Source organism: Mauremys reevesii, linkage group 2, assembly GCF_016161935.1.
Source record: "Mauremys reevesii isolate NIE-2019 linkage group 2, ASM1616193v1, whole genome shotgun sequence".
In the NCBI taxonomy this organism is placed as follows: domain Eukaryota; kingdom Metazoa; phylum Chordata; order Testudines; family Geoemydidae; genus Mauremys; species Mauremys reevesii.
In genome coordinates, this window is record NC_052624.1 from 202,050,925 (window position 1) to 202,077,649 (window position 26,725).

The 26,725-nt window shown below is 39.7% G+C and overlaps 1 protein-coding gene across 13 annotated transcripts in view; it reads right to left on the reverse strand.

Moving 5' to 3' along the window:
- ARHGAP28 (Rho GTPase activating protein 28) overlaps positions 1 to 26,725 on the reverse strand; it is a 101,463-nt gene that overhangs the window by 36,546 nt on the left and 38,192 nt on the right. For 6 of the 13 annotated variants that reach the window (XM_039527036.1, XM_039527029.1, XM_039527028.1 and 3 more), the window contains exon 2: positions 2,458 to 2,660. In XM_039527036.1, coding sequence (XP_039382970.1) covers positions 2,458 to 2,660 — 203 coding nt within the window. Of the gene's footprint in view, positions 1 to 2,457; positions 2,661 to 3,325; positions 3,384 to 11,552; positions 11,575 to 19,582; positions 19,654 to 25,532; positions 25,921 to 26,428; positions 26,489 to 26,725 lie in introns of those variants that run through there. The other 7 variants (XM_039527032.1, XM_039527030.1, XM_039527035.1 and 4 more) reach the window with 7 other exon arrangements.

The window sequence follows — 26,725 nt, forward strand, 5'->3', positions numbered from 1 at the left end:
GGATAGTTTTCCTCATCATTTGGCCAGCTGTACTACTTAAAAACAAGAGCTAAGTAGGAATGACAAAACCAAAGGATGATTGAACAGGAGTGAAACTATTTTATAGAAGCAATTACTGCATAAAATGATTCAAACATGTTTTAGCTAAATGGGCTTAGTTAAGGACTAGGAGCCATTTTTGGTTTTGTTTTAAAGTTATTTTCACACAGTATAATCCTCTGGTTTCTATTTAGAAATCAGTGTCTAGATACCATGATAGGGAGCCAGAATCCTCAATGTACAACTCCCTTTTTCTTTCAGAGAGTATTAGGGAAGAGATATTTTTTCTTAAGGCTCATGACAATTTCCATCTCAACTTTTCCTAAATTCTCAAGCCACTCTTTAAGAATTCAGCTTTGCCCAAGTGTCTCTGCTCAGCTTAGGGTGCAGCTCTGAAATGAACCTATAGAGTTGCCCCAGTTCTCAAAAATGCAGAGAACCTGCATTTTGGTTCCTCTCATGATTCCACGCTTTCCAGTTCCATGGCACACAGCCATATGTCTAAATGCCTCACACATCATTGCTGATGAGATGACAAACCCGCAGCCAGGGGTCTCCCTGTACTGCTTGGTGAGCCTACTGCTCAGCCTTCTGTGATGTCACTAATGTGTTCATAGCTTGCCCCACTTCTTCAGCCCTGTAGCTCTCAAGATGAATTCTCTTGCCCTTGGCTACTAATGTCAATAGTATGAAAGTTCTCTGATCTTTCTGAAAACACATGATCATGAGAGAAGGATTATTTTGTCTCTAATAATATTATTTATGTTGGGCATGGTTTCCCCTTCACTGCCTCCTCAAACCATCTGTTTCTCTTCCTCTCCCATTTTCCTCAAAGATGTATCAAAAGATTTTTATTATTTTTAATGGATTTCCACATTGGTTTTCTTGTGTTTTGGATTATTAGTAAGTAGTACTGGTGTTATCTAAATTTGATTTATAATTATAACTGAGTATTCCAAAAACTGTTGGTCCAATACCCCAAATATTTTCCTAATGCTCAGTAGTTAGAATGAGCACTTCCTCACTGAATACGTTTCTGAAAGCAACAATATTCAGGACACATAGTGGTAACTACAGCGTAGAAATGTATTGGATTTTACCCTGCAATTTCATTTTTAATTCAGAGCAGAAGGGACAAAAAAAATCAATGCATGTAATCAGACAAACGATAAACCTGAGAATGCAGAATAATCTATATAGTTGTGAATGTTTCAGTTAACAGCAGTGTACTGTGATGTTTCTGAAAATGAGGATAATTGGTAGCAGCTCAGATATTGCCTAGACTCCACAAAGGTTCAGGTACCTAAAGAGTGCAATTAAATTGCATTGAATGTGGCGGTAAGCCAGTAACATCCTAATTCTCAATAAAAGTTGAATTGAAAGAACACAGTACAGTGCTTTTAAAATATAACCCTAGATGTTATGTCAGGTCAGGCTTCTGATAAAGAAGTATAGTTTGCTTTTGGATTGTAACAAACTTGTGTAATAATAACAGATATGTAAAATATCAAACACTCCCCATCTCAAATTTCAATTTTCAAATATACAGTATTAGGAAAAAGACCAGGGGTAATTTATTTTGAGATGGCATAGAAAAGTGGAAACATATTCAGTATGGTTCATATTAGTGATGGATGAATTTCAAAAAGTTTTGAAGTTTTGGATGACATGAGTATCCAAAAATACAGATCCAAACAATCTCTCTTAGGTTTAGATGTTGGTCTGGAAGTCTTATAAAAACAGGCCCTCACAATGATACATGTGAATGATAGCCAGATTGAAAATGGTTAAATAAACCCCTTTTTCTGGGTGTTGCACAACTTCCTCTTTGGGTCGTAGCTAAAACAAGGAAGAGAACACACACAAGAAATTAAAAGAAAACCAAAAAAAGATTAATTGGACTTCTTCTAGTCTTCAAATAGATTCAGTTTTGGTTTGTTTCATGTTTGGGATGAAGTTGCGTTTAAACTCCTCTCTTAGCTGCACCATTTCATTTATTTCCTCTCTCTTACTGAAACATGGGTAAGATCAATTCAGAAAAATCTGCTCCAGAAATCAGAGTGCCAAATTCCTGAAAACACAACATTGAGTAAGTCTCTCTCTATATCTATATCAAGAACTTACTTTGTGTTGACTGTTAAATTCAGAAATGGAGCTCCCATTGACATAGTATCATTTTGGCACGTTTGTGATTCTTGACTAATACTATGGATGGGTGGGCCCAAGCCCACCCTCCAGATGTAAATACCTTGGACTTTAAAGGAAATCAGCGTTCCAATCCACATTTTATGGCTCAAGCCCATCTGTACATTCATTACATCCATTCTGGGAGTTTGGAGGAGTGGAGATCAGGATATTAGTGAAAGAATTTAGTCAAAGTAAAATATGGGAGGACAAGTTTGGAATTTGTATGCTCACCATCAGCTGGTTTGACTTCTAATAGTGTTTGTTCTTCTTGTCCTTGTTCACTGTTTTCTTTGATACTTTCCACTTCACACCAGAAATCCTCCATTGAGGTGCTATCCACGGAGGCCTGGGAATTTGAACGGCTGAACATGGGAGGACGTAAGGACTCATTGGAAAGCATCCTGTTAATTCTTCGGCACTGAGGGAGGGATTTTCTGGAAGAAGATAACGATCAAAAATGGAAACACTGTATCTTTGTGTTTTTTCTGAAGTTCTATCTTCTAACACAAAAATGAAGCTTACAGTCAATGCATCAACTCACTCTGTTTTGAGGTGGGCAGTGAACATAATGGTGGAAACAAAGGACAGAATGAAGATAGTCTTCACTCAGAATATTCTCATTTCGCAGCTTTGTCACAATCTTAGATTACCTTTGTCATCATTTTGGTTTTTTTTTATTTAATAAAATTTTTTTTTATATTGTGAAGTGCTGATTATTAGCAGTGGACTGGGCACTGGACTGGAACTCAGGAGACCTGGCTTCTCTTCCCAACTCTGTCACTGCTCTACTGTGTGACCTTGAGCAAGTTACTTTACTTCTTTGTGTTTCAATTTCCCCTTCCCGCTTTACTCTGTCTGGTCTGTTTTGCTCCTAAATTTTTCCAGTCAGAGACTCTTATACTATATGTGTATATGTTCTGGATGTCTACTATATGACCAATGAGTATATGATCTTAGTTGGGCCATTTGCATGACTGTAATACACACAATAAATAATACTAAGTGTGCAGTGGGATTTGGAGAAAAGGTCCTAGTGGCAAGGAGAAATGTCCCAGGAACTGGAGAAGACGGTTCTGTCACAGGGCCATCCAGTACTCACCTACTTGAATTAACAGAAATACAATTTCTCTTTCTCTTCCTTTTCAATGTGTCATGATCCTGGCCAACAACCCTTTATTCAAACCCACAGACATCTCACTCCATAAAAATGTATTTCCCTTTTCAGGGTTCCCCGTCCCATCACTGTTTTCATGGTGGATTTATAAACAAAATGATTTAATGCCAAAGAATTCACTTATTCGTTCCCTCTTGTGTAGTTGTTCCGAGCTGAGGTGCTGGCTGTTTCTCTGAGAATGCTGGAACACTCCTTGATCATTTGGGTGGTCTAAGCTGATTAGTGCTGCAGCCCAGAGCTGAGCTCAAGGCTAGGGATCAACAGGGGAAACAATGGAACAACAAATTCCAGCTGTGGACATTATCAGTGCTTATACAAGGCAAAGCAGAGCTGCTGTCCCATTTCTCTCTTTGATTATGGAATGTACATTACAAATGGCATGCTTGCCAAACATGCCCATTTGCCACTAGCCAGATGATAAGGAAGGAATTTAAGCTTTTAAAGGGGTGAAGAAAATATTTCCAAAAAGCAGAAAAAAAATATGATTATGATAAATGCTCTTTTGGAAGAGCAAAGTTGTAGTCCACATATTTTCTCATGAACTGCTAGTAGTTTAAACATACAGTGTTTAATAAGGGCAAGGAACAATCAAGAAAATACAAGGGGAATTCATGACATCAAAGTGGTTAAAGCTATTTGAGTGATTTCCATGGAGTTTGTCCATTGGAGAGACCAGAGCATCTCAATTGGCTTCAGGACATAAAACCTCAGATGACTGAGTCACCAGTGAAATCACCATCTGGCTCTGTGTGGAAACTGTTATCCCTGTTATTTCCAAATTCACCCTCTCCTCCCCCGCCCCCATGCATTGGCAAGAAACACAAAAATGTAAATAAATCCCAGAGTCTTTAAAAGCCATGTGGCAATAGCTCACAGAGAGCTCTAATAAAGTTTTAGTTATTAAAATAAAACACACCACAGCCGATCTGAATATCTGGAGGGGGAGGCAGTGTTTGCTAGTCAAATCAATACAACTACTAATGTTTCTGATCTGATGTTCTCAAAGTTAATACAGAACATAAATCGGATGAAAGGTGCACGTCTATAGTGACTAAACCGAGATTGGGGCTCCGTTGTACTCGGCATTGCAGAGTTGTGCTCCAAAGGGCATATGATACAGCAGTTGTTCTTAGCCAGGTGCTACAATGCCCAGGGTGGTGTTAGGGAGCTGTGACCACTTCACCCTGCCCAGAGTGTTAAATAGGAGAGGGTTCCCAGCTGAATGAGGAGACAGGTCCCCGTATAGAAAAATTTGAGAACAACTAATCTAAATAGACAAGATAGACAAAGGTTAGGGGAAATAATTATTGTCTCTATTTTACAGATGGGCAACTGAGGCCTGGATAGATTAAGTGACTTGCCTAGGGTCACACATGAAGTCTGTAGCAGAGTCACGAACTGAAACCAGATGTTAAGAATTCCAGTCTAGCATCTTTATTACAAGACATCTTTCCCTTCTCTGTAATTAAAATGCAAGTGAAGATTCTTGTTTAAAAAGAGCTTCTGCATGACACCATTTCAAAGAACAGTATCTTTGTTATAAACCCTTGCCAAAAATCAAGCACACATATCAGGTCAGAATTCCTTTAACAACAGTCATTAAAATGAATGCTCCTTTCATTCTTGCAAGCAAATCTATGTTGAAGAGGCAGCAGAACATGTTCCCAGATAACATAACTGGCTGGATTGGACTGTCTTTTAGTCATTGTCAGGGAATTCAAACATTTCCTGCCTTCCCAGTGTGTGGAATACTGACCATGACCCTTGCGCTCCTGGAGCATCAGCCAGCCTGATCTCTGGGCTCTGACTCCTTCAGCACTCAGCTAACTCAAACTGAGGCCTTACATCACCATATTAGGAAGAATCTGTACAGAGTTGGTGGTTTCAACAGCAGCTAATATGGTATTTTGTAATATTACCATACAAAAAACTAAATGCAAAACAGATGAGTAGCATGGCAACATCTAATGTGACAACCAACATTTACCAAATACATCCAAGGTTACAGAGTAATTAACATATATTCAGAACAACATTAAAAGTACAGAACAAAATTTGAAAATCAGAAGAGTCTCCCAGGAGTTGCATATTTGAGGACTGTTATCTCATCTCAGATTAAATCATGCTGTGTAAGATTCACATCACAAGAAATATTAAGCAGTGACACATGCATCTTATTGGTATACAACTGAAGTTTGCTTCCAGGTGGTCTGGATTATTCTGATGCTTGCTATTAAGAGCATGTGCATTCAAGTAGACTTCCAGCTGCCTTACTGATCCATATATGTGGACCTTTGGTCCTGGAGGAAGTGTTTTTGCCTGTAAGTGACAGCAGTGTTTGTCTGCATTTCTTTCTAGCAAATGTTTTTCAAAACAGTTTCAGGAAAAATATCCCAGGAGAAGCAAAGCAGGGCTATATTCTTCATCACTGTTAACTCACTCTTGAAAGACACTGATCGAGCACTGACTCAGCACACTGGATGTGAGTGTTCCTAGAATAACAGCTCAGCTGAGGCTAAGTCACCAGGGAACAATGGAAGCAGTCATCCTACCCTTCAGCAGGGCCGGCTCCAGCTTTTTTGCCGCCTCAAGCGGCGAAGAAAAAGTAAAACAAACCTGATTGAGCTGCCGCCAAAGTGCTGCCAAAGAGGACGAGAGGGAGTGAAGGACCTGCCGCTGAATTGCCACCAAAGACCAGGGCATGCCACCCCAACAATGGACGGACTGCCACCCCTTTCTATCGGCCGCCCCAGGCACCTGCTTCCTTCGCTGGTGCCTGGAGCCGGCCCTGCCCTTCTCACACTTTCTTCACTCAGTGGGGACAGGTTTTTTATTTTTCTTGCTGGCTATTAGGCCACTAAACTACTGAGATGATCCTGTTGCTCTTTAAGAAACACTTGAAAAGAAGTAATGATACAGGAGTAGCAATAGTAAAGTTTAAGCTTCATCTATCTTAACTACCCTCTCTTCCTTTCCCAACTTTTTACAGGCAGGCATGAGTTGATCAGATAACAGTCTGACCAAAAATTAAGAGGAGAAGCTCATGCCCAGATCTTCTAGACAGAAGTAAAGACAAATGCAGAAAATGCTGGGAGAGAGAAATGAGTCTTCAAACATCAAACAAATACTGCTGTGATGTGACTAAAATGGATGAAATAGTTTATAGGGTTGGGATTTACAAAGCTTGCAAAAGGCAATGAAGATGGTAAAAGAGTGACAGTGAACGAACTTGCTGCAAGGCTCTCACTCATCATTGATTACAGAAGAAAGGGTTAATTGCCAGTAATGAGAAATATGAGGGTATCATGTTAAAAGTTTTCCATTGAAAACACTTTTGCAAGGAAGCAGGATATTTCCATAGAATACAAGGGAACTGACAGTTACCGTCTAACAATGAAGTAGTGTAATGGTGACTCAGACCTTTATATGTACATTTGATTTTCTCTCTGTAGGAAACCAATGTACAATTTAGAACTTGCTCACTCACACTGATTTTGATACTGCTCAGCCAAGCCAATAAGCAGCTCTTTTCACATACCCCTGGAAAAGATAAATCAAACCACACACAAGGGGCTAGTTTTGGTGACACCTAATTATTGTTCAACGGCTGAGAAAGGATAGGTCAGTGCTTGTGTTTTCAATTTAATTAAGTGATGGGTGGTGAAGAATCTATAAAACAGGAGAGCAATGTGAACACCTTGTACTCAAAAGTTGCATTTAAATCTTATACCGGCAGAAAAGAGAGGGGACATTCTTCTTGTGTGATTGTAAAGATTCATTTCATATGACCACTGAGGATGCCGCACCACAGTTAGTCTGTATAAACGCTGATGGGAAAAGGTAATTGGAAAATGAAGAGTAAAAGTTCTCACAAGTACTGTAGCATCAGGGTCTCTTATCGCATGCAGTATTCATCAGTGTTGTGTCTGAGTAGCTAGATTATCTACTGAGTGTTAGCATGCCTTCAATGGCACAAAAAATGCTGTAGGGTAATGTTGAATCTGGCCCCAAACCTCTTCATGCCTGAATTTCTGACACATGCACAAAAATGCACTTCTGCCCCCTCAGCCCTCTCTAACTGCCTGGTTGTTATTTTTTAAAAGCTTTGTAGTGGGCACTTAAAATCATATAAGAGACTTTCCCCTGTGAATTGTGAACCAACTTCATTATAAGCTGTTAGAAAGCTGACATTTCTTTACCAGTTTCATTTACAATCTACTTTGAGAGACAGGTATTGTTTTTCAAGAGAACACACAACTGATGCCAAATATCTCTATGATACAGATATCCAGTGTAAAGCAGTAAGTTGGCCTACACTAGTACTGTTATGCCTTTTCACCCAAATATTTGAGGTCTTAAAAATGGATGAGTCAGCTATTTATTTAATGTAATCCTGTTTATTTACGAAGTGTACACAAAGTCCTGTTTCCTGGAACATAGTAGGAATTAAACAATAGAAGACAGTTTCTTTGGCCATAGTTCTAACCCTCTTTCCAGCTAGTATTCTGCCTACAAAGCTCTCTTTACCTTCTCTCAGGGCCTTGCTTCCACTGTTTCTCTTGCTGTCTACTAGGATATTTGGCTGCATGTCTTTGTTCCTCGTTGCTTCTGGGAGCTTCTGCCCATAGACACATGTACTTCCATCAGAAAATGACCAGTGAAACCTCCCTACCCACATAGCTCTGTTTCCGGCAAGCCTTGCATGTGGCCTGTGCTTTGTGTGGTGGCTCCTATTGTTTCAGGAGCCCTTACTCCAGAAAAGGAGCTTATCTGCTTCTTACATTTATCCTGACTGAAGGGCATCCATCATGCCCACCAACTTCAATGAAGCTTCACCCAAACTCCATTGTAACTCTACCATGCAGCTGACAAACAACATGACAGTGCACAATAGACAGTGCAAAAACATTGCCAATACTGGATTTCGCTATTGATTTTCACAAAGGGCCCAGTCTCAAGACCTTGTAGAACCGTGCCCCAAAATCACATTCACAGCTCTTTTTGGCAAAGTGCTATTGTTAAATAACCTGAGATCTCATGTTGGCATGACTTGATTATTTTATTACAAAACACACAGTATGTCAGTGTTGCACATTTACTAGTGAGCTATGAAGTATTATAATAAATACTGTAACTAATATTTTTATCTTTCAAGACCTTTCTTTCCACCTCCAAAATACATTTTGTCTTGTTGTAATCTTGATTTTTTGATATTATGCTCATTTGCTTAATCATAAAGCATCTGCCCATTCTCTCAGTCACTAATAGGAATTAGTAAGGTCATGCTATAATGTTTGTGTCCAAATGTTACCTGCCACCAGTTAATAAAAACCATTTTACTCTTTAACTAAAACTAGCTTTTATACGATATGTTCAGAAAGAGGAATTGAAATCTTGCTAAAATATCAGTAAGGAATACACTGTGCCTGGCCTGTGCATAAGCAGTAGAGAATGGTCATGAATCTTCCTCTGTTAATGAGCATGCAACTTGAAGGCCAGTCACAATCAGGGTCCCAGAACTTGGGGGAGCATAAAAACTATTCCTTCTAAGTGCTCCCTGGGGTGGATAATGACCCAAAAGGACAGGGAAGGGCAGGAATGAGGTGGCACACAGCCCTGATTCTGTCTTAAACTAGCTCTCTCACCAAACCTGTGGGCCCAACAGGGCTGCCCAGAGGGGGGAGAAAATGGGGCAATTTGCCCCAGGCCCCGCAGGAGCCCCCACGAGAATATAATATTCTATAGTTTTGCAACTTTTTTTTAATGGAAGGGGCCCCCAAAATTGCTTTGCCCCAGGCCCCCTGAATCCTCTGGGCAGCCCTGGGGCCCAATGTACCAGGAGTAGCATATAACACCCACTGAATGCTCCCCATGCAAGCTCTGGAAAGTATTATATTGCTCCTCACCCCCAAAACAAAGCTGTCCCTCAGTGGTATGCCTGAATCCTAAATGATTCAGAATAAGAAGTCTGTGTATTATCAATAATAATAATCCACTCTGAAAACTTTCCTTTTTTCTTTTGAGGGTTGGAAAAGGATGTTTTCTACAAACATATTAAGAAGCATCTTTACTTAGTAGAATTTGTATTTAAAAGCCAAATGTGCTAGTTTATAGGTTTTATGAAATTCAGATGTGAATAAATTGTAGGCCTGTACCTTAGGCCTAGATCTAAAGGGATATAGTTAAGATAACAATTAGTCATCATATTCAATGACCCCTTCCCTAGGCATCTCTTCCAACTTTCAAAATCCTGCCTTATGGGACCACTTTAAATATCCTCAACAGTATCCAAGATCATAAATGCAAGGGAAGTAAGTTCTTTTGGCCCCTTGGTGTTTGCATATGGCAGACTTCACTGTAAATGAAAACCCGCACAAAACATTAGATTATCAAAGTGTCTTACAAGCATTAGTTTATTAGGTCTCTATATGTGAAGAAGATACATTTCATTTGGAACTAGAATAAACTCAGGCACACAGCTAAGTGACTTGCTCAAGGTCACATAGTGAATATGTGGTGGAGCCAGGAATGGAATCTAGGAGCCCCCACTCCCAGTCTTCTGCTGTGATCACTAGATAACACTCCCTTCCTGTGTTTATATATGATGGTCTCATTTATGGATGGTATTGTACAAATGGTAAGGAGGGGAAGGAGCCTTCCCCAACACCATGCCCTTGTGCATAGGCAAGTCCCAATCTGATCTCTAAGTAAGTAGTAAAATCCATTTATTCATGTCTGAATATTGGTGACATCATAGCAGAATTTTCGGAAGCCTTCTCTGTTAATTGCTATCTTCGAACACTCAGCAGCTGTCCTCCCAATGATCTGCACACACTATCTATCCATCTCCTATCAGTTACCCACCTGTTATGTTGGCCCACCAACATTATAACTTTCTTGAGGTTATTTCCATCCCTACGCCTGATGTTACTAAAGTACATAGGATTGCACCTGTTGATTTTTGACAGCAGGGTCTGCGTCTCTCCGATAATATTTCTAACCTAAGCATTCATCTTCTTTTCTGTCCAGGAAATAAGTAAGAATCTCTGTCAACACTACATCTCAAAGGCTTCAATTTTCTTTTTGTCAGCGGCATTAATTTCCTATGATTCACATCCATAAATTGCTATGGAAAAAATTAATCTTTTCACCAATCATATTTTGAGATGGCACAATTTTTCCAAACTTTCATAAAGGATGCCATGGCTGAGCGAACTATTCTTATTCATCGGTTTTCTTTGGAACTGCCTCCTTGGTTGGATATATACGATCCCAGATAACTGAATTAATCTACTTGACTGTTAATCAGAATGTCCACTTGCATCTTATTTTTGTTAATCATATCAACATGCATGTATTTTGTTTTTGCCTCATTCAGGGATAGTCCATATTTTTCACTGAATGTTTTAACAGACTCCAACATTCGTTGTATTACATTGGTGGCTGTAAGCAAAGAGCATTGTGTCATCAGCATATCTGAGGTCAGTTAAGAGGTGTGCACCAGTGGAAATCCCAGCTCCATTTGTTTTGTCAAAACCTTCCAGGGTTTATCTCATAATAAATTCTGTATGCATACTGAAAAGACTTGGGGATAGAATATACTTTTGCCTCACACTCTGCGCACTGGAAAAATCACTTGCTGTCATCTGCGACTGTTTGCACCATAGTCTGTTGTGGACAGTAGAGACTTATACTGAGTTTAATGAAATGCTTTACAATCCTCAGGTCTGCCAGTATTCTCCAGAGAGGGTCATGTTGGATGGTCTTCAATGCTTTTAAGTAGTCAATGAAATACAGGATCAAAGCGTGATTATACTTTCTGCATTTTTCAATGATGTGATGGATGCTCATGATTTGATCACGTGTGCCTCATCCCTCTCTGATTGTTTTGGTGGTAGTCCTGTTTATATCATTTGCTTAATCTGATCCTGGATTATGTAGAGTAGAACTGTGCTTGCATGAGATATCAGGGTGAGAATAAGATTGTTACTATGCTCTGATGTCTCCTTTCTTTGGTTAGGGCAGAAAGATTCCCTTTGTCCAATCATCCAGCCAATTTTTTAGTCATCCAGACATCATTACCAGTTGTCCACATGAGAACAATATTACAGTCACCAATCGCTTTTAATAATTCTGCTCGTATGTTACCTACCCCTGATGTTTCTCCAGACTTCATTTTCATAATAGCACGCACCACTTCGTCTTGCAGCATTGATAGCTCCAGCTCTGTACTCCCCTTTCTGTTGTTGTCCTGTATTTTAAGTAGCTCTGATGAGACAGACACAGTAATTTCTCCACTACTGTTTGATATTCACCTTCAGCGAGGACTCTGTCACTATAATCTTTTATTATGCTGATTGCAGGGAAAACTTTTTGTGAAGAAGTAGGGCTGTCGATTAATCTCAGTTAACTCATGCGATTAACTAAACAAAGTTAATTGCGATTAATTACACTTTTAATTGCACTGTTGAACAGCAGAATACTAATTGAAATTTAATACATATTTTTGGATGTTTTTCTACATTTTCAAATATATTGATTTAAATTACAACACAGAATACAAAGTGTACAGTGCTCACTTTATATTATTTTTCATTACAAATATTTGCACTGTAAAAATGATAAGCAAAATAAATAGTATTTTTCAATTCACCTCATACAAGTAAGGTAGTGCAATCTATTTATCATGAAAGTGCAACTTACAAATGTAGATTTTTTTTTTGTTAAATAACTGCACTCAAAAACAAAACAATGTAAAACTTCAGCGCCAACAAGTCCAGCCAATCGCTACGACAAACAAGTTTGTTTACATTGTTGGGAGCTAAGATTGCACGCTTCTTATTTACAGTGTCACCTGAAAGTGAGAACAGGCATTCACATGGCGCTTTTGTAGCCTGCATTGCAAGTTATTTATGCGCCAGATATGCTGAACATTCATATGCCCCATCATGCTTCGGCCACCATTCCAGAGGACATGCTTCCCTGCTGATGAGGCTTATTGAAAAAATAATGCGTTAATTAAATTTGTGTCTGAACTCCTTGGGGGGAGAATGGTATGTCCCCTGCTCGGTGTTTTACTGCATTCTGCCATATATTTCATGTTATAGCAGTCTTGGATGATGACCCAGCACATGTTGTGCATTTTAAGAACACTTTCACTGCAGATTTGACAAAACACAAAGAAGGTACCAATGTGAGATTTCTAAAGATAGCTACAGCACTCGACCCCAGGTTTAAGAATCTGAAGTGCCTTCCAAAATCTGAGAGGGCCGAGGAGAGGAGCATGCTTTCAGAAGTCTTAAGAGAGCAACACTCCCATGCAGAAACTAGAGAATCCAAACCACCAAAAAAAGAAAATCAACCTTCTGCTGGTGGCATCTGACTCAGATGATGAACATGAGCATGTGTTGGTCTGTACTGCTTTGGATCAGTATTGAGCAAAACCTGTCATCAACATGGATGCATGTCCTCTGGAATGGTGGTTGAAGCATGAAGGGACATATGAATCTTTAGAGCATCTGGCACATAAATATCTTGCGACGCCAGCTACAACAGTGCCATGCGAATGCCTATACTCACTTTCAGGTGACATTGTAAACGAGAAGTGGGCAGCATTATCTCCTGCAAATGTAAACAAACTTGTTTGTCTGAACAAGAAGTAAGGACTTGTAGGCTCTAAAGTTTTACATTTTTTATTTTTGAATGCAGTTGTTTTTTCTACATAATTCAACAATTGTAAGTTCAACTTTCAAGCTAAAGAGATTGCACTACAGTACTTGTATTAGGTGAACTGAAAAATACTATTTTTTTTTACAGGGCAAATATTTGTAATAAAAAATAAATATAAAGTAGCACTGTACACTTTGTATTCTGTGTTGTAATTGAAATCAATATATTTGAAAATGTAGAAAAATTCCAAAAATATTTAAATAAATGGTATTCTATTAGTAACAGTGCAATTAATTGCAGTTAATTTTTTTAATCACGATTACATTTTTTCACTTGCTTGAAAGCCCTCCTAAGAAGTCTGACTACTGTGAACATACCTTTTGTATAATTACTGTCCTTGTAATACTTAAGTTTCGGACTTAATGTATTGCCTTAATGTATTACTCTACATGTGAGAGCTCATAAAGGCTAGTGCCTGTAATGGCACTGGGTTCACTAGAGTAGATGGTGAAGGTACAGGGTCATGGTGCCCATGCACTTCAGTGCAGTTGTCTCCACGTGAGATAAAAGCTCACACTGAACCTTTCCGAAAGGCAGTGCATCAGCCACTCATTGCTTCCCAGAGCTCTGGGAGCCATAAAATCTGAAGGAAGCACAAAACCTATGGGAGCACCATTGGATGGTGAGTATCTGCACTACCTATAGCTGTAAAAGCAGCAAAGAGTCCTGTGGCACCTTATAGACTAACAGACGTTTTGCAGCATGAGCTTTTGTGGGTGAATGCCCACTTCGTCGGATGCAAGAGTAGAAATTTCCAGGGGCAGGTAAATATAAGCAAGCAAGAAGCAAGCTAGAGATAACGAGGTTAGTTCAATCAGGGAGGATGAGGCCCTGTTCTAGCAGTTGAGGTGTGAAAACCAAGGGAGGAGAAACTGGTTCTGTAGTTGGCAAGCCATTCACAGTCTTTGTTTAATCCTAAACTGATGGTGTCAAATTTGCAAATGAACTGAAGCTCAGCAGTTTCTCTTAGAAGTCTGGTCCTAAAGTTTTTTTGCTGCAGGATGGCCACCTTAAGATCTGCTATTGTGTGGCCAGGGAGGTTGAAGTGTTCTCCTATAGGTTTTTGTATATTGCCATTCCTAATATCTGATTTGTGTCCATTTATCCTTTTCCTTAGAGACTGTCCAGTTTGGCCAATGTACATAGCAGAAGGGCATTGCTGGCATATGATGGCATATATTACATTGGTGGATGTGCAGGTGAATGAACCGGTGATGGTGTGGCTGATCTGGTTAGGTCCTGTGATGGTGTTGCTGGTGTAGATATGTGGGCAGAGTTGGCATCGAGGTTTGTTGCATGGATTGGTTCCTGAGCTAGAGTTACTATGGTGCGGTGTGCAGTTACTGGTGAGAATATGCTTCAGGTTGGCAGGTTGTCTGTGGGCGAGGACTGGCCTGCCACCCAAGGCCTGTGAAAGTGTGGGATCATTGTCCAGGATGGGTTGTAGATCCCTGATGATGCGTTGGAGGGGCTTTAGCTGGGGACTGTATGTGATGGCCAGTGGAGTCCTGTTGGTTTCTTTCTTGGGTTTGTCTTGCAGTAGGAGGCTTCTGGGTACACGTCTGGCTCTGTTGATCTGTTTCCTTATTTCCTCGTGCGGGTACTGTAGTTTTGAGAATGCTTGGTGGAGATTTTGTAGGTGTTGGTCTCTGTCTGCGGGGTTAGAGCAGATACGGTTGTACCTCAGTGCTTGGCTGTAGACAATGGATCTTGTGGTGTGTCCGGGATGGAAGCTGGAGGCATGAAGGTAGGCATAGTGGTCGGTAGGTTTTTGGTATAGGGTGGTGTTAATGTGACCATCACTTATTAGCACCGTGGTGTCTAGGAAGTGGACCTCCCGTGTAGATTGGTCCAGGCTGAGGTTGATGGAGGGGTGGAAGCTGTTGAAATCGTGGTGGAATTTTTCCAGAGTCTCCTTCCCATGGGTCCAGATGATGAAGATGTCATCAATGTAGCGTAGGTAGAGAAGGGGTGTGAGTGGACTGGAGCTAAGGAAGCGTTGTTCCAGGTCGGCCATAAAAATATTGGCATATTGTGGGGCCATACGGGTGCCCATAGCGGTGCCACTCATCTGGAGATATATATTGTCATCAAATTTGAAATAGTTGTGTGTGAGGATAAAGGCACAGAGCTCAGCAACCAGTTGTGCTGTGGCATCATCAGGGATACTGTTCCTGACAGCTTGTATTCCATCAGTGTGTGGGATGTTTGTGTAGAGAGCCTCTACATCCATGGTGGCTAGGATGGTGTTTTCTGGAAGGTCACCAATGCATTGTAGTTTCCTCAGGAAATCAGTAGTGTCACGGAGATAGCTGGGAGTGCTGGTGGCGTAGGGTCTGAGCAGAGAGTCCACATATCCAGACAGTCCTTCAGTGAGAGTTCCAATGCCCGAGATGATGGGGCATCCAGGATTTCCGGGTTTGTGGATCTTGGGTAGTAGATAGAATAACCCTGGTCGGGGTTCTAAGGTTATGTCGATTTGTTCTGGTGTTAGTGTAGGGAGTGTCCTGAGTAGATGGTGCAGTTTCTTAGTGTATTCCTCAGTGGGATCTGAGGGAAGTAGCCTGTAAAATTTGGTATTGGAGAGTTGTCTGGTGGCCTCCTTTTGGTAGTCAGACCTGTTCATGATGACAACAGCACCTCCTTTATCAGCCTCTTTGATTATAATGTCAGGATAGTTTCTGAGGCTGTGGATGGCATTGCGTTCTGCACGACTTAGGTTGTGAGGCAAGCGATGTTGTTTTTCTACAATTTTTGCCTGTGCACGTCAGCGAAAGCAATCAATGTATAGGTCCAGACTGTCATTTCGACCCTCAGGAGGAGTCCATGTGGAGTTCTTCTTCTTGTGCTGTTGGTGGGAGGGTAACTGTGTATCAGTGCCCTGTTCAGTGTTGTCCTGAAAGTATTCTTTGAGTCGGAGATGGCGAAAGTAGGCTTCCAGATCACCACAGAACTGTATCATGTTGTATCATGTTGTATCATGTTGGTGGGGGTGGCAGGGCTCATGCTGCAAAACGTCTGTTAGTCTATAAGGTGCCACAGGATTCTTTGCTGCTTTTACAGAACCAGACTAACATGGCTACCTCTCTGATACTTGATACCTATAGCTGGTCACTCTGCATTACAGACTCAGCATAGCAATGTGTGTGCATTTGTATAAGAACATAACATAAGAACATAAGAAGGGCCATACCGGGTCAGACCAAAGGTCCATCTAGCCCAGTATCTGTCTACCGACAGTGGCCAATGCCAGGTGCCCCAGACAGAGTGAACCTAACAGGCAATGATCAAGTGATCTCTCTCTTGCCATCCCTCTCCATCCTCTGACAAACAGAGGCTAGGGACACCATTCCTTACCCATCCTGGCTAATAGCCATTTATGGACTTAACCACCATGAATTTATCCAGTTCTCGTTTAAACGCTGTTATAGTCCTAGCCTTCACAACCTCCTCAGGTAAGGAGTTCCACAAGTTGACTGTGTGCTGCGTGAAGAAGAACTTCCTTTTATTTGTTTAAAACCTGCTGCCTATGCAATTGTAAACATGAATAAGATTAGAAAAGCGTGGGCTAACATGCAGACTGATCCAGAATCTATTCACACCACATAATATGGGATGGAAAGGCCTTTGCCAGCAGCTCACAGTTAGTCAGACTCATTATTTACAATATATACGTGATACTGCTACAACTGCAACAAATCTAGTGAGTCTAGAGAACAGATGAGGTTTAAATAATTCAACAAGCAAAGAAGGAGACTAAGTAAAACCCACATGAGCTTGTGAACTGAAGGGTGTTAAAATTTTGTTTTGCCTCTAGAACCATCAGCTAGTTTGCACAAGAAAGGAGAAACATGGAGCTATTAAACACACAAAATGGTGCTGAAATAACAGTTGGGGCAAATTTTCCATCATGCTCAATACAGCCTCTAATTTTGTCCAGGCAAATACGGTAATTGTGCACTTAATTACTGTATTTGCATGCAGAAATACTTGTTTGCAAGTGAAAGATTACCTAGGTACCTATTTATCATACTTGAGATATTTCTAATGTAGCTATCCTCTTAGCACTGAAACACCGTTATTACTGTCCTTAGATAGTAACTGAGAAAAGAATTTGGCCCTAAGAAACACTGAAAAACATGGGTATTTCACCCCTAATTCAACCCTTTATGACTCTAAGGTTTGATATAGTTTTACAATCTGATCCTTTGTACTTCTCAACTGCTGGCCCTCACTATTAGGATGGTATGTAGGGGGGCAATAGTACTATTTTCCATGAGTCTGACTTTTAAGTGTGACAGACTTAGTTTGTGATGACCTGCTCACATATGGCAGGGAGTCCCTATGACAGCTTTAAAAATGTAATTTTGTTTACAAAAATCCATTTAGAGCATCCCTCGATCCTTAACTTCAAATCTCAATGCTCTGTAATCATTCACTTTTCACCTTTACTTTTAATTCTGGTTATTGCAATTGCAACTTTCACTGTAATATATTTCAAGTAAGGGGCTAAGCCTTAGAATTCACAATATATTAACCACTAATCACATTGCATGATTCATATCAAATACCCTGCATTACATTAGCAAGCATTATGGTCAGTAACGTTTGCAGGATCGGCCTGAAAGAATGTAAAATAATCAAAAAGGAATTTTTAAAGACGTCTAAAAAAATTCTTTGGTGGGGACTTCTTGTTAAATATTTCCACAGAGGAGGAGACAACACTGACTGTTGCAATAAAAATCCTGGGCCAGATTCTCAGATAATTGTAGAGTGTCATAGGACCATTGACTTTAATTGATCTCATATGTAAAAACCAAAAATGCCCTTACTCATGATATTAATGGTATTAATTACACATGGAAGAAGTTTAAATACAAATGTACTTCTCACCATTTCTTTCTGTGATCCAACAGGTTGGGGTTTGCCATAGAACAATTTTTAACCCATAGTCTAACTTTTTCATGGTGTGTTGTAATTTATGGCATATTGGGTCACTGTGATGGAATGAAAACTTGGTTGGAAAGTTTTTTTACCTAAATAAACATATGAGCATAGTACTATTTTATGTTACACAAGTACATTTGTAGGGATTATAGATTACTTTGGAAAGAGTCACAAATCAGCCGAGTTGAAATACAGTGCTTGTGCTGGTAATACTACTTAATAAAAACAATGTAGCTGTGATGTCTAGAAGAATTACTTCATTGCAATCTGCTTCTGTTGTTGCCTAAAGAAAAACAATCATTTAACATGGCAGCTGCAGAAGAATGGATGATTAGTTCTTTATCTCTCTGTATTTCTAGGTACTTAATCTGGACCTTATCCCCAAAGTATCTAACTCATTTTACGTGCTAAAAAGTCAAGATACAAAACATAAACAGCTCAGCCATATAAAGATACAGGTTGAAATCCTCACCCTATTGAAGCCAATGGGAGTTTTGCTATTGACTTCAGTGTGGCCAGGATTTCATCCACAGTCTATATATAAACAGCCACATTAGAATTGAGATAAACAGGAGACAATTGGGGCTAACTTGTTCATGCTCCTAAATGTCAGATTTTTAGGTTTTATTAAATGTAATTTAATTTAGAATGAAATAAAGTAAGTAACAACTAACCTCATCTACCACTCAAGCCATCATTATTGGTATTTTTTGTAGGTATCAAGGCAGAGATGGGTCTTGAGGAGCTATTTAAAGGAGAAGAGGTTGGTAGACTCACATACAAGTGCAGGAGGGTGTTTCATTTATAACATAGGCACAGAGATGTTTGTGCAAGAAGTTGTCAAATGAGTGGTTGGGGCTGGTATCACTGACAGAGTGATGGCGGGTGGAGTGACACAGTAGGAGACAAAGCCAGGTTAGCAGGGAGGAGCAGAATTGAAGATGATGATTGAACTCGATGCAGAGAAACAGGGGAGCCAAGAAAAATGGAGTATAAGGTCGTAGAGTTCCAACAAACTACACTCCCTGGTTCCTATGCAAAATGGCATGAGAATCAGACTTCCCTTACAGTCCTTACTCCGTGTTTCCGTTTTCAACAGAGGTGTGAAGAAAAAGATGGAAAACAAGCATTTCTTACATTTTGGCTACCCATTTCTCATAAATGGGGAACCTATCAAAATAAATGATCATCTGTGGTGTTAAAGTGATTACTCAGCCTGTGCAAAACTACCATAAGAAACGTTTCTGCATGTGGGATTGTCAAGGCAACACCATAAATTCCAAATGTTATTTTTCTAACTTGGGCTTGACTCATTCATACTGAGATTCTCAGTATAAAAAGGGCTTGATTTAAAGAGCCAACAGATTCAGCAATGGCTCCAAACCACTTGGATGCCAATGTGGGCTGGTGCTACTTGGCCATATTACCCTTCTTTATAACAGCCATAAAAAGGACAAAATCACAGTAAGCAAAATATATTAAATGGGAACATAGGAAACCATATACCAAAGGCTGATCCAGATCCTTCCAGTTTCTCTCAGCTACATTAATAGTGGTCACATCCCACAACCTTTTGGCTAGGTATTTTTTCTACTTATTTTCTTTAAAGGTCGACCAAAAACATTTCGTGCTGAAGGGCTCTGAAGGCTGCAGAATGCAGCATGCCAGTTACTTCAAAGCAAGCTATTCACCCTGCCTCCAGATTCTTTGAAGGTTCTGTAGCTGGAGGGAATGCTAATCTTTATAAAAAACGATCACTTTAAGGGTCTGATCTTGCAATCCTTTACTTATGCACGCAGTCCTAACTCACAGATGTAACCTTTGTAGTCAACAGAAGTATTCTCATGAGGAAGTATTATATCTTTATGGTGTAATTCTGCTTCTATTGAAGTTTTTTTTTTTAATCATTGACTTCAGTGGACGTAGGCTCTAGCTCTTAGAAATCTGTGAGGGTGGTGGGCTTTTGTTCTGAGAGATGTATTCAAGATTCTAATACTTGATTAAGATCCAAACATGTTATTTTAGCTTGCAAACATTTTTAAATAGTACAAAATACCAATCTGGATTATTCCGGGAAATGGAATCCTCCTATGGCACAGAAACCCTCTAGCAAATTCTACCCCATCCACCCCAGGCATCAATATCCTGGATGAGCTCTGGCTGCTATGACAGCCTGTAGAAAGCTTGAGACTGTTCATAGCAGCACTGGGAGGCTAGCTTGGCATGGACCAATTCTAATATGGAGTATTCCCTCTTTGGTGATGCTGAGTGTTCCTCCACTACAACTGAAAATTGGACCCTAAACGTCAAAGATTCTGTTTTGGTGCTTGCTGGATGAGGGCAGCAATATCACTGAAACAGTAATAATTAAAATATCATCCCAGCCATAGTCAGGAGTACTTCACATCTTTAAAGCGCTGTACAGACTCTAGCTAATTGATCATCACTATACACTGAGAGTTGGGCAAATGAGCATTATTATCCCCATATTATAGATACAGAGGAGTAAAGGGACTTGTCCAAGGTTACACAGCACTTCTGTCACAGAACTACCGGTAGGATTAACATATAAGCATTCCTGGCTCCCAGTCCCATGCTTAGTCCACTAGAGCATGGAATCACTAGTCAGATTTAAAAGTGCCGCAGACCATGGACTAAAGCTCTTTCTGCTTTTAGAGTGTTGCCTGGGTGGAGCTTCTAACTGAGCTTTGTCAACTCACCACATATTCTTGTCTGGATGTTCTATAAAAATTATTAATATCACTATGCAAACATAGTAGATCATGTCCAAATGTTCAAATGTAAACTGCCTGGTAAAACTAAGCAGTTGTTGCTCTCCCTATCATCACAAATCCATGTTTCTCTTTCCAGTCTTGTCTAGATAAGTGCCATGATGCATGCTAGGAGTGAACATTCTCAGGGTGATCATCCATCTTTTAATGATCATATCAGCTCGGTGACTATGCAGGCGCTCTATGAATGTTACAAATCTGTAACGCTATCCTCCCACGAGGACCCTGTATTGCTTTTCCATGCCATTGTTATAATACACCTTGGCTGAACTGTTATAACATTCTCCCTTTGGAGAATTTCCAGGCAGGGGCTTTATTTACGTCAGTTACAACGGATTCAAAATGCCTCTGCCAAGATTTTTAAAACAGACTAACATCATCTTCTGTTTTACTCATATTGAGGTCACTACACTGCCTTCCTGTAAACATATTAGGTTGATTGTCAGTTTTGTTGTTTCAGACATTTAGGCATCAAAATCAACCGGAGTTAGGCACCTAAATAGCTTTGAAGATCTGAGCCTTACCTCTTTCATTTCAGCTACTATTGCTGCAGTCTACAATTTGCTGTTGATGGGTCACTTCCTGTTCCTGGAATCCCAGACAAGACTGTAGACTATGGGTAAAAATTTCAAAAGTGCTTAAGTGACTTAGGAGTCTAAGTCCCATTTTCAAAAGTGCCTTAGGCACTTGGACGCCTACGGCTCACTTGTGGTGTTCAGTGATCACTCAGTGTGTAAGGAGCTTGTAAGAGACCTAATTTATTCTGTATCTGGTTCTAACTGGCTGTGCATAACAAGAGCTTCCCAGTGCCTTGCTCAGACTCTGTGTCTGGGAAGCTCAGCTCTGAAAGGCACAGACCCCAGTACAGCAGCACCGAGAGTCAATAAGAACTATGTCCCTGAGTCATTTTGAAAATGGGATGTAAGCTCCTAAAATCACTTGCCCACTTTGGAAACTTTTACCGTAAAGCTTTAAACTGCAGTGCGCATTCTATTTGAAATTCCTATCCAGTGGACATTAAGCTTGTCATTTTATGGGTATTTTCACATCTAAATTCCAGCCTTATCTTTTAAAACTTGCCTTTGATTAACACAGCTGTTATTTATTCTTTTTACTTAGCTGAGATTTCTGCAAGCGCTCTGCAGAGTGAGCCTGTTTGTATTTTATTGTGCTGTTAATCTTTTTTCCTTAGAAGTACATGAACAATGTCCTCAGGGGAAGATTATTACATCTATATGAATACCTAACATAGATCAGAACAAAATAACTGGGGGAAGGAATATTTTCATAATCTTCTGTGAGCCTTATGAAGAAGTCTAGATAACATGTATGGAGAGACCTTTCATAAGACATATCTCAGGGGACCATCAGAAATTGGTTGCTTAATGGCAGTAGTCTTTAAAATAAAGATGGAGCAGAACTATATTTAATATATTCAATATAGTTGGGAATCATTTTGGGGGGTGGCATACGTCTCAAAACAGGAGGCTGCCTCATATCTATGTTCTCTTGCATAGGTTTCCCTCTATAGAGTTTTCCAAAATAATTGACAAGTTTTTATATGGTTCTAAAATAAAAGCAGAGGCTTTGTAATACAGGATAATTAAAATGTTTGAATAAAATATTGCATCATCTTATTCTTAATGTTGCTATGCCAATTTATAAAATCTAAGGATCTGGCCATTATGTTCAAACAACGTATCACTAGACACCCGAGAATTTCTATAAGTCTATGCCTCTCTCATGATGGTGCCAAAGGAATCCTACTTTTCTTCCTCATCAAGGCAGCAAGGCTAAACCACGCAAAATGTTGCTGAACCATAAATCACTTTGAAAACCTGAATTTCCTCCACTTAGCCCCAGAGCACAGCAACTCCTGTTACAAGGAAGTCTAACCTTAAATGTCCTTTTGGGATGTAAGGAATGTTATACACTAACACAGGAGGCAATTGTTCTGTTTACTTGGCACTGGTGAGGCATGACTGGAGTAATGTGTCCAGTTTCGGGCACCACACTTTAAGAAAGATGTGAACAAATTGGAGTTAAATTGACAAGAGGTTTGAAACCATGACCTACGAGGAAAGGTTGTAAGAACTGGGGATGTGTAGTCTTAAGAAAAGAAGGGTGAGGGGGGCTTGATAACAGACTTCAAACATGTTGAAGGTTATTATAAGAAGGATAATGATCATAAGTAGTAATAAGCTTAGTTTTAAGTGAGGGAAACTTAGTTAGATATTAGGAAAATAATTCTAACTATAAGAATAGTTAAGCAACTATAGGGATAGTTGGAGGTTTTTAGAACAGGTTTGACAAACACCTCTCAGGGATGATCTAAGTATATTTGATTCTGCCTCAGCGCAGGCAGATGGACTAAATGAAGATCAACATCTGTGATGGCTTCATAGACCATTGAAAGGAAGCCTAGAACATAACCAGAGGAAAAAATGTCCTTTCTTTCTAAGAATTCATCACATTCACACATGTAATAGTCATGGAAGCACAGAGGGCAATCTGAACCCCCATTAGTGACTGATCCTGGCACATGTTTCTGGCAGAGCGCCTTTGGAACATTTAATAACAATATTTCAACACCTCCTTTGATGCGGGGAATCTACTACTCATCTTAAAACATGCAATAGTTTGACCGGTACTAAGGAAACCACTGCTCAGAGACATCACAAAGTTCTACGCAGTGTCTAATCTCTCTCCCTTTTCTAAGCAATTTAATCAAGAAACTAGCTAGCAAAAGAAACTAGAAACTAGCTAGCTACCAACGTGGTCAGCTGCATGGATTTTTTGCAGCCAAATGTCAGGTCTGGGGATAGTACAGAGAGTATCTGCTGCTGTGACTTCCTGACCATAGACAACTGAAATACATTAATATTCATCCTGTTGGAATTCTCTGCAGTATTGGGTACCACTGATGGCACTGGCCTCCAGTGGATTCCCAGTAACCTGCCAGATTTGGGGCTAGGTCCTGTGGCTATTTGATGGGTAGGCACGACCTTTTCCACAGACAGAATAATAGGGGAAGAACTCCTCGAGGAGCTGCCCGTATAAAGTATCTACCATGAAGATTTATGTGGGAGGTGATGATCCAGGCTCGGGGGATTTTGGAGAAGGGATGGTTGTGTTAACCATTTTAGCATGTGCACATACACCTGTGGTCATTAGAGCTGTTAAAAGAAATGTCTCTCATGGCTCCAAAACTGTGTTCTTAAAGAGAAATGGTACCAGAGTTGTGCGAGTTAGCCAGTCGGTGTGACAGAAATCAAAAGGAATGTTGAAATAAAAGATGGGGGGAGCATGGCAATGGGGAAGAATGGGTATATTTTTATATTTGTTGACTTAATTTTATAAATACATTTTTCAATTCCTTTTCTTTTAAAATATTTTATTGGTTCAAAAAAGGCATATGTCATCTGAATTACATTTCACCAGAACGATGAGCTTTACAGTAACAAGGACATCTGATAGTTTATAGGTCCCTTGATAATTTCACCTTGTACTAATGATAAACTTTTTTTTAACTGATCTTCAACACATTTTTCTGGATTTCACCTAGTTGATATCAGATTTAAAATTCCTTTGGGTAAAAAGAGTCCTTTAGAGAATAGTCTGCAATATTTGAAAATCCTGGCTTCCAAGTACTCAGAGCTGAACTACATTTTAGATAAGTTCAGATTCAATGAACATTTGGAAATTGTAGATCTGGATAATTCATCTGTGAACTGAAAATATGTTGCTTCTCATCTAGCTGTGTAACTTGTGATATTGTGGTCCATTCAAGACTGAGGGCCTAATTCTGCTCTCCCTGATGCTGGTGTAAATGAGGAATAACTCCACTGAAATAAACAGAGTGTGCAACTGGTGGAAACAAAATCAGAATCAGGTCACAACATAAAGACATACCTCAATGTCATATATGTACTATATATAAAAAATTCAAGAAAGTGAATTTCTGTTACACAGTCAGGGGAAATAGAAAAAAAATTAAATGTTGTGTAATTTTATGTGAAGCAAAAATTCTATTCCAAGAAGTAAATCAGGAGGCAGTTACTGAAACTTGTATTTTAGGAGTAAACTATGATTAAAGTGTGTCTTAAACAATACAAGTATCAGAGGGGTAGCTGTGTTAGTCTGGCTCTGTAACAAAGAGTCCTGTGGCACCTTATAGACCAACAGATGTATTGGAGAATAAGCTTTCGTGGGTGACTGCGTCTGACAAAGTGGGTATTCACCCACAAAAGTTTATGCTCCAAAACATCTGGTAGTCTATAAGGTGCCACAGGACTCTTTGTTGCTTTAAACGATACAGTAATTGTAGAAACTACATGCAATATTAATAGGATCTTTAAAAGTTTTATGACATTAGATCATCAAGTAATTTTGGTTTTCTTTACATTCAGTCAACACTTTTGGAAACACAAAACACAAACGTATGCCTGTCTTGCAGTCACTTTCACTTACAATGTATCCAATTGTTTTTCTATAGTGGAACATTCTGTCCCCCCTTTCCTTTCCTGTGTAGCTGGAAAATTCCACTAGTTATATCTTTGACAGCTTTCTCCCCGTCCCGTCATTTCTTGTTTAAGGAAAACAAGAAAGGAGGGAACATTGAAAGGTAGAAAAATTATCAATTTAGTAAATTCTGTAAACCTTACCTTGGAGCCGAATAAAGTCTCACTGATGATATCCTTAAAGGAACAGAGCAAAATATATTTGAATCCAACTTTCTTCATGCCTCCAGTTGCAATAAATCCTTTCCCAGACTACAGTCACAAACATGCATACTCTGAAAGCTATCTGAACACACTGTGATAGGATAAAGCTTTATGCCTCTAGTCATACAAGGACTAGTGAAACAAAGAGCCGTGGAGTTTCTGGCCCTTGTGAGAAACAGAGTCACACTACTCAGTAGCTATTTAAAGAGTTGATGCCTTCAGGATAAATGCTCAGAGTGTGTTTTCCTGTTTGTGTCAGAACTTGAATCTTTCATCCATTTCCTAAGAGCAGAAATAAAAGCACAATCTGTTGCTAGTAGCTCTGTGATTCAAGAGAGACACTGTAGTGTGAGTGAAATAGAAAGGCAGGGCTAATTTATTTGTTTTCCACTGAAAGGATGTAAGGCATTTCCCATTAATGTTATTTTAAAACATCAAAAATAAGTGACCACATCTAATGTAATGAGGAGTTCTATCTGTATTGATATTGCAACCCCACCCAATCCAAAACTTCAGTACACAATTCCATCTAGGAAAGAAAAGGGAGCCAAAACATGGATTACAGGAAAATCTAACGTTTATGCGAAAGCCTTTCTGCTTCAGGAAAGTGTACAAGAGAGCAGATCAGCTGAACGCTTAGAACACGATGAAGCTTTCAGAGAACATGCAACAAGTTTCACATTAAGAAAACAATAGAGCTGGGCTTGTATCACAACATTTGCATCCAGATCCAAAACTTCTGAAGTTTGTGCATGATTGGATCCGGGTTTTGGCTTGGGTCCACCTCTAGAAAATACACCATGGAAACAATTCCTCACTGCAGTCTGTTAACTCACCGAAAGGAGATCTAATAAATAGCTTTCAAACAAGGCAAGTATTCCAAATGTTCTAACATATTTAAGAAAAACAGCTTTACTAGTTTGTTTAATTATCTAAACAGGTCTGTCTAAGACACATTTCCTCTACCCTTTCCATCCCCACATTGTAGGAGGAAGAGCTGAAACTCCGGTTACAGCCTCATGTGACATCTCAGTTCAGGGCCTCCAGAGACCTTGTTAAAGTCATCCAACAAAGTAAGGAAGAGAGAACCTGATATTTCTAATGTAAAAAACCAACCCAACACCAGCAGAAAA